An 8,619-nucleotide genomic window follows, 5' to 3' on the forward strand; every position below is an offset into this window, starting at 1 on the left:
GAAGGGATGCTAAGAGACGTAATATCCAACTCCTCTTAACATTCACCCACTAACAAATAAAAGGCAGGGAGATGATGACTTGGGCGCCTCCCTTAAGGTCGTAGGCAGGAAGAGAGGGAAATGTAACTTGCATAATGAGGGAGGAAGGAAGAGGCGAGGAAGGAGGGCGGGAAGGAAGGGAGAAGAGGGAGAGGAATGAATACTGAGGGAAGGAAAAGGGAAGGAACGAAGATGAAGGAGGGATGGAAGGGAGGTCAGAGAATGGGAATGAATGAAAAAGGGTGAGGAAAGGAAAGACAAAGAGAAGTAAAACGAAGGAAAGAAAATGAATGAAGGAGGAGGAAGGGAGATCAAGGTATGAATGGAAGAAGAAATAAAGGAAGATAGAAAAGAAGGAGGACGGAGAGTAAGGAAGAGGAGAGAGGAGGAAAAGGAAGATATATAAAAGAATGAAGGAGGAAGGGTAGGAAGATAGATAAAGGCATAAATAAAGAGGGCGGGAAGGAAGGAAGGAGGGGAAGAGAAAGAGAGAAGGGGGATGGAGAGAAGGGAAGGGAGGGAAGGACGAGGAGGAAGGAGAGAGGTTGGTGCGGCGAATGCGAGTGAAAGTCTAATGTGAGGTGGAAGGGCAGGTGAGGAGGAGGAGGAGGGGGGGGGGAGGAGGAGGAGGAGGAGGAGGAGGAGGAGGAGGAGAGGCAGAGACAGTGGAGGTAAAGCATTTAAACTAACACACTTTTTTTTAATCTCTCTCTCTCTCTCTCTCTCTCTCTCTCTCTCTCTCTCTCTCTCTCTCTCTCTCTCGACCCAGTTGGCAGTGTAATTGAACCTTCTGCCTCCCTCGATACCTTGCATGACCTTCACCTCGCTCCCTTTCCAGCAGCAGCAGTAGTAGTAGTAGTAGTAGTAGTAGTAGTAGTAGTAGTAGTGGTGGTGGCGCTTAAGTAAATACGGTGATGTTTTGCATGGACATATAAGAGAAGAGAAAGGGAAGGAAAGTCAAGAGGGTGAAGAGACCGCAAAGGGAGACTAAAGGAAAAGTGAGTAAACAACAAGATAGATAGAGATAGATAGATAGATAAACAGATAGATATAGATAGATAGATAAACAGATAGATAGAGTGACAAAGAGAGAGAATAGAGAGTTATGTGCATACCTGAGCGCGTCTAAACACACACACACACACACACACACACACACACACACACACACACACACACCTTATACGGGTCGCCTCAGTTCTCCTTAATACCTTCTTCTGGGGGAGAGTAACTGTTACCTGTGGAGGTGTGGGCGCTCAGCTGAGGCTGCGAAGGGCGTGTGTGTGTGTGTGTGTGTGTGTGTGTGTGTGTGTGTGTGTGTGTGTGTGTGGAGAACCGTAAGGACTGGGGACGTTTTTGGAAGAGGAAGAGAAAGAGGAAGAGAAAGAGGAAGAGGAAGAGGAAGAGGAGGAGGAGGAGGTGCGTGGGAAGAAAGGCGATAAATAAAAGATGCGAGAAAATGGGAAATGAGGGGAAAGATAAAATGATGTTCGGAGACTAATGAGGAGGAGGAGGAGGAGGAGGAGGTGATGAAGGAGGAGCAAGAAAAAAATAATGTAAAAGTACGGGTTCGCGGACATAAAAGAAGGGAAGAAAAAGTTATTCCTCAGAAGCAAAGAAAATATGAGGAAACGAAAAAGAAAATTACAGGAAATAACGGACAGAGAGAGAGAGAGAGAGAGAGAGAGAGAGAGAGAGAGAGAGAGAGAGAGAGAGAGAGAGAGAGATTACCGGAAGTTCCAACGAAACCAAAATGACCACAAAAGCAGGCATGATAACAGGAGGAGGAGGAAGAGGAGGAGGAGGAGGATGGAGGAGGAGGAGGAGGAGGGTTTGAAGAGGAAGGAAGAAGACATATCCGGAGAAGTATAAAAAAAAAAAAACAAGAGGAATTTATGAAGACAGAAATATGGAAAAAAAAAACATCTTAAAAATTCCATCAACTGTTACTACTACTACTACTACTACTACTACTACTACTACTACTACTTAACACCGTATATCAAAGCACCAAAATAGAGTATAAAATCGACAGCAGGCAACCATTTTTTTTTTGTTTCACGTTTTTTTTTTTCCATTTTTCATTTTCAAGGTATATTTCTTTTACAGTTTTTTTTTCTGATTCGCTTGTTTCGCCTCGATTAACGGGATGAATTTGGACCGCACTAATACGATTCTCTCTCTCTCTCTCTCTCTCTCAATGACTTTTTAATGAATGGTAATGATTGTGAAACGGCTGAAGTATTGTATAAAATGTTCCATCACCAGCACCACCACCACCACCACCATCACCACCACCACCACCACCACCACCATCACCACCATCATTACCAACACCACCGCAGTCATCACCATCATCACCAGCGCTACTCCACAATCACTTCCTCCTTCCTTCCTTCCTTCCTTTCTTCAGTACCTTTCACTTATTTTCGTTCTTTTCTCTTCTACATTTTTTTTTCATCATTTCTTTTTTCTTTACCTCAATTCTGCAACCTGTCTCTCTCTCTCCTTTTTTTCCCTCTTGTGGCTCCGTGGAAAGAATTTACATCGTGTTTTAACTTCTTTCAAGGAATTTCATCAGACAGTCTTGCAGTATTGCCAGACCAGACGAAGGAGAAAATGGGCCATGAACTATAAAAAGAGAAGAGGAGGAGGAAGACAACGAGGAAGAGGAAGAGGAGGAGGAGGGGTTCGAGGAGGAGATAAAAGGATGGAAAATGTTATATAAGGAAATGAAAAGGAAAACGGGAACATCAAATCAAACATAGAGGAGGAGGAGGAGGAAGAGGAGGGAAGAAAAAAAGAAGAAGAAGAAGAGGAAGAAGAAGAAGAAACAGGAAGAAATAAAACAAAAGAAAAAAAAGAGCAAGAGGAAAGGAAAGAAAAGGATAAAGAAAAAGAAGAAAAAAGGAGTATAAAAACGAGAAATGCAGAATCCGTAATGACATCAAAATAAAAAAGAAAAAGAAACAAGAAGAAAAAAACGAGAAAAAGGAAACAAACATAAAAGAGAAAGAAAGAAAAAACAAAATAAAACAAAAAATAAAACAAGAACAAATTGAAGAGAGAGAGAGAGAGAGAGAGAGAGAGAGAGAGAGAGAGAGAGAGAGAGCGAGAGAGAGAGAGAGAGAGAGAGAGAGAGAGAGAGAGAGAGAGAGAGAGAGAGAGAGAGAGAGAAATCGAAAGTGAAGATGAGATGAGAGAGAGAGAGGAAGGAAGGAACAGAGAGAGAGAGAGACAAGAAGATGTGACGAAAGAAATAAAGCTAAAAATAACACAGTAACCGGTTTCCATGCCATTAGAGTGACGTAACCAACCTCTTCCCGCGACAATCAACAGGTAGACAGGAAGGCAGGTCGAGGCAGGTAAGAACGTAAGCATGCAGGGAACGCACCTCACTTTCTCGTTCGTTCAGGTGATGCAAGAGAGCGAGAACGAAAGAGCGAGAGAGAGAATAACATGTGTGTGTGTGTGTGTGTGTGTGTGTGTGTGTGTGTGTGTGTGTGTGTTTGTGAGAGAGAGAGAGAGAGAGAGAGAGAGAGAGAGAGAGAGAGAGAGAAATTGCTGTCTACTTCTGAGGTGTCAACAGGTTACAAGATTGCCTTTACCTCTCTCTCTCTCTCTCTCTCTCTCTCTTTTCGTATCTACTGAAGCAAACCAACACACACACACACACACACACACACACACGCACACACACACAGGAAGCAGAGCATTACACAAGACAGGTCGCCGCTCAGACGTGTTCCCTCAGGCATTTTATTATTCATTTCTTCACTCCACTTCACCTGCGCTTATACAATCACAGAGCGGCGAGGTGAGGTAAGGTATGGAGGTGCAGGTAAAGGTAGGTACGAAGTCAGCTGATTAACGCACCTGGCGCAATGGGGGAAATGGTCTACCTTGAGGTGTTCTTTATTAGCCTTCATTATGGCATTCGTGCCGTCTGACCTGTGCCTTGTGGTGTAATTAAGGTAAGGTAAAGGTGAGCGCCGTCTACGTAGTGTGACTCTCCCTTTCACTTTGCTTCTCTTGTACGATGCGAAAGGTATTTTTATGACTACTATTATTGCTGTATGTTATTGTTGTGTTGTTATTATGAGTACTATTGCTGTTGGGCATAAAAAAAAGGTAACAAATGTGAAAAAAAGCCCGCTACTACTGTTATGTGTTACTGTATTATTATTAGTACTGTTATTGTTGTTGTTGTTGTTTTCAATCTGACAGTACGTATACATTCTCCTCTTCAATACAATCTTCTCTCTATTTTTAACTCAATTATTTTTCTTTCCTATTTCTTTTTTTTCTCTCTCTCGTGACCTCCTTTCCTTCTTCCCGGTACGGTTCTCCTTCTCCCTTCTTTTCCGCAACGCTTTCTTTTTTTATTGCGATAACATAACTTTTGATGAAATTAAGATAAGGTGAGCGGAGAGTTCTGTACGGCTCATTATAGAGGAGGAGGAGGAGGAGGGGGAGGAGCAGTAGGGGGAGAGAAGAGAAGGGAAATATTAAGATGAGGAAATAAGAAGATACTGGTGATAAAGATGACAAAGGAAAAGAAGGACTATGAGGAGAAAGACAAAGAGAAATGAGAAAGAAGAAAAAGAACAAGAACAAAAGGAGAGAATAACAAAAACAATTAAACAGGAACCAGAAATATGATGATGATGATGATGATGAAATGACGAAGAGGAGAAAAAAAAAAGGAGCAATCTCACTACTTCCCTCCCGTTACTCCCGTCTGTTCCTCCTCTCCCTCCCTCTGGACTCATTAACAAAGGATCACAATAAGTATCTGGCTCCTTTACGTTACTCGGGTGAGGTTAGGTAAAAGTGTGACCCGGCGTTCTGACAGGTAGCCTATTACCCCACACTAGTACTCGCTCCTGCTCCTAATACCTGTTAATGAAGGTGACGTGAGGTGAGCTAAGGTGAGATGAGATGAGGTGAGGTGAGCTGAGGTGAAATGAAATGAGATGAGATGACAGGAGGTGAGGTGAGCTAAGGTGAGATGAGATGAGATGAGGTGAGCTGAACTGAGGTGAAATGAGATGAGATGAGATGAGAGGAGGTGAGCTAAGGTGAGATGAGATGAAATGAGGTGAGGTGAGCTGAGGTGAAAAAATATGAGATGAGATGAGAGGAGGTGAGGTGAGGTGAGCTAAGGTGAGATGAGATGACATGAGTTTGTGAGGTTAGGTTACATACATACACATATCTACCTACATTCATACATACATACACACATAAAGACACACATACATGCATACATACACACACATATACAGCGATGAATTCATACACTCATTTTTGTATTTGCTTTGTTATATGTATTTTTTTCATTAATCTGTTTTCTCTTATAGGTTTTTATTTTGATCGTTATTCATTATATTGCATCGTTTATTGTGCTTTACCTAACTTTATACAATACCTATAAACATACATACAGACAGACATTCATACACACATACATACATACACATATACATACATACATATTTCTCTCTTACAATCCCTTAAAATTAACTCTATCAATCATCACACACACACACACACACACACACACACACACACACACACACACACACACTACACAAATCTAGATAATGAGATTTGACGCTATTCTTTTTTTATTGCGTCATAACACTCTCAGGCACACGCACACGAGTCATGTAAGTAATCTGTGTGCGTGTAAAATAGCCCACATCTCACGTACATGAAACTAGCGGTTCATGTACACACTTTTTTTTTTTTTACGGTCATAAAAGTTGAGTATCCCTTTCGGTGATTCTGAGAGGAGGAGGAGGAGGAGGAGGAGGAGGAGGAGGAGAATGACGAGAACAAGAACAATGATAACAAGACCATGAACAAGATGAAAAAGAACAAAAAAAAAAAAGAAAGTCAAAGGTGAGAGAAAGATGGAGATGAAGAAAGAGGAAGAGGAATAGTTGAGGAGGAGGAGGAGGAGAATAAGAAGAACAAGAACAACAAGAACAATATAAAAAGAACAAAAACAAGAAAGACAATGGTGAGAGAGGCAGATGAAGAGGCGGAGGAGAGATGAAGAACGAGGAAGAGGAGTAGAGGAGGAGGAGGAGGAGGAGGAGGAGGAGGAGTAAGAGAAGAGGGGGTTCACTACCACGCTGGGAACCGCATAACTGTTTCTTAGAGCGGGAGGGAGAGAGAGAGAGGGAAGGAGAGGGAGAGTGCGGTAAGACTTGCCTTCCCAACCCTCTCCCTCCCCGACCTTCTCTCTCTCCCATGCCCATTCCTCTTACTTCTCCCTTTTCCTCTTACCTCTCCCTCTCTTCCTCTGCCTATTTCTCTTACCTCTCCCTCTTCTACCCATTCCTCTTACCTCGCTTTCTCTACCTATTCCTTTTACCTCTCCCTCCTCTACCCATTCCTCTTACCTCTCCCTCTTCCTATTCCTTTTACCTCTCCCTCTTCTACCCATTCCTCTTACCTCTCCCTCCTCTACCCATTCCTCTTACCTCTCTTCCTCTACCTATTTATTTTACCACTCCCTCATCTACCCATTCCTCTTACCTCTCCCTCCTCTACCCATTCCTCTTACCTCTCTTCCTCTACCTATTTCTTTTACCTGTCCCTCTTCTACCCATTCCTCTTACCTCTCCCTCCTCTACCCATTCCTCTTACCTCTCTTCCTCTACCTATTTCTTTTACCTCTCCCTCTTCTACCCATTCCTCTTACCTCTACCTATTCCTTTTCCTCTCCCCTGATCTCTCTTCCCCTACCCATTTCTCTTATATCTCCCTCTCTTCCTCTACCTATTCCTCTTCTCCCTCCTCTCCCTCCCTCTTCCTGGACACACCTGAGCCAGACTGACGAAGGAACTCTCCCTTACGTTCTCACCTGACTTTCAGAAACGCCACCTGCCTTGTTTAAGTCCATTAGCTTACAGGTGCAACACAAAGGGATGCATTTACCTGACACCTGTGCCACTCTCTCTCTGCTAGGTATTCTCTCAGGTAAGGCATTAATTCGGGCTTAGGTATTGTTGTGGTCTGATGCTACCTGTTGTTGTGTTACCTGTGTGCGGCGTGGGTATTTACTTTCATTCAGGTAGAGGTGGAGAGTAAAAGGTATTGAATAACGAGTACAAACAATATCTCGTAACTAGTTTTTCGCATTAAGTACGACGTAAGTTAATAGAAGAATTACTTATCTATTCTAATGCTGTAAACTACTCCCCGTTGTTACATTTTTTTACAGCAAAGGAAGTAGATAAAAAATAAAACGTGTAAAAACAATATCCCGTAGCTTGTTTTTTCCTATAGAGTGCGACATAAGTAAACAGAAAAGAATCACATGTCTATTATAATGCGGTAAATTGGTCTACGTTCTCATATTACAACAGAAGACGCAACTTAAGGCAAAAACAAAACAACAAATCAAAATCCCGCTAAGCACAGTGCAGATGAAAGAAAATAGAGGAGTCCAAATCCATCCTGAGTCTTCCTTCTTCATCGCTGCCATAACACAAAATTCTGTACTTACCCACCGAAGACGAGGCATGGCAAGGGAGGAAACGTCTCGAGGGAGTGGGACAGTGAAGGGAACAGACACATAAACACGAACTTTCACTCTTTTCTCACTCACCCGACCCGCACGACGCTCCCCAACCACCGACTTACAGTGAAAAGGAAGACATGCAATATATTCCCTCCCTTACATCACACTGATACACGATTTCCATGTAGCGGTAATGCCCAGACACACACAAACACACACACACACACACACACACACACACACACACACACACAGACTCAACGCTCCCCCTTCTCCCCTTCCTGGTCCTGGCCGTAACGTGAGCCAGGTAACAAGGCTGAAGGACCAGGTAACACACGCCAGGTAACTTTCCCTGACGAACTCATGCCCAGGTGCGTCGCTCTCTCGCAGGTAGCACGAGTCAGTCATCACACACACACACACCAAGTCATCACTGCTGGACGTAACACCACATCACAACACAACGGTAAACACAAGTAACACCTCCACACGCATCACATTCGGGGGTGGGAGGCGGCGCGCAACACGGCCTCCACACGTACCAGCAACACTCCACAACAGCAACAGCAGTAGCACCACCATCCTGCCGGACTAGCGGCCAGCTACACACTGACTTGCCGCAGCCTTGCCAGCCCGCCGCTCACAACCACCACCACCACCATCCCTCGCTCACCCCCCCTCCACCACTACCACCACCACCCTCGCGCTCACCCCCCCCTCCATCTCACCTTCTCCTTGTCTCCCTTTTCCCTTCTCTCCGTAACCTACCCACCTGCCCCTCCCTTCCGTCTCCCTCCCTCTGTAACCTTTCCCCCTCCCTCCAGTGTCTACCTTTTTGTTCCTTGTCTATCCCTCTAATTATCTACCTGTCGACCCCCCTTCTATCTCCACCTGGTCTATCTACCTTCCCTTCACCTCTCCATCATCCTTCACTTAACCCTCCACCCAGGTGTTCTTCCTCCTAGTCCTTCCTCTCCTCTATCTTCATTTTACTTCTCCGTTATCTTGTTTTCCTCCTCTTCCTCCTCCTCCTTTCTTTCCTC

General features: G+C 44.1%; 1 protein-coding gene across 1 annotated transcript in view; it reads right to left on the reverse strand.

Annotated features, from left to right (window-relative positions):
• The window catches only part of LOC126980341 (mucin-5AC-like), a 62,808-nt gene extending 54,592 nt beyond the window's left edge, over positions 1–8,216 (reverse strand). The window contains exon 1 of the mRNA XM_050830097.1: positions 8,119–8,216. Coding sequence (XP_050686054.1) covers positions 8,119–8,158 — 40 coding nt within the window. The 5' untranslated portion in view covers positions 8,159–8,216. The remainder of the gene's footprint in view (positions 1–8,118) is intronic.
• Positions 8,217–8,619: the final 403 nt, after the last annotated feature.

This window comes from Eriocheir sinensis, chromosome 44 (assembly GCF_024679095.1).
Source record: "Eriocheir sinensis breed Jianghai 21 chromosome 44, ASM2467909v1, whole genome shotgun sequence".
NCBI classification, from domain to species: Eukaryota; Metazoa; Arthropoda; class Malacostraca; order Decapoda; family Varunidae; genus Eriocheir; species Eriocheir sinensis.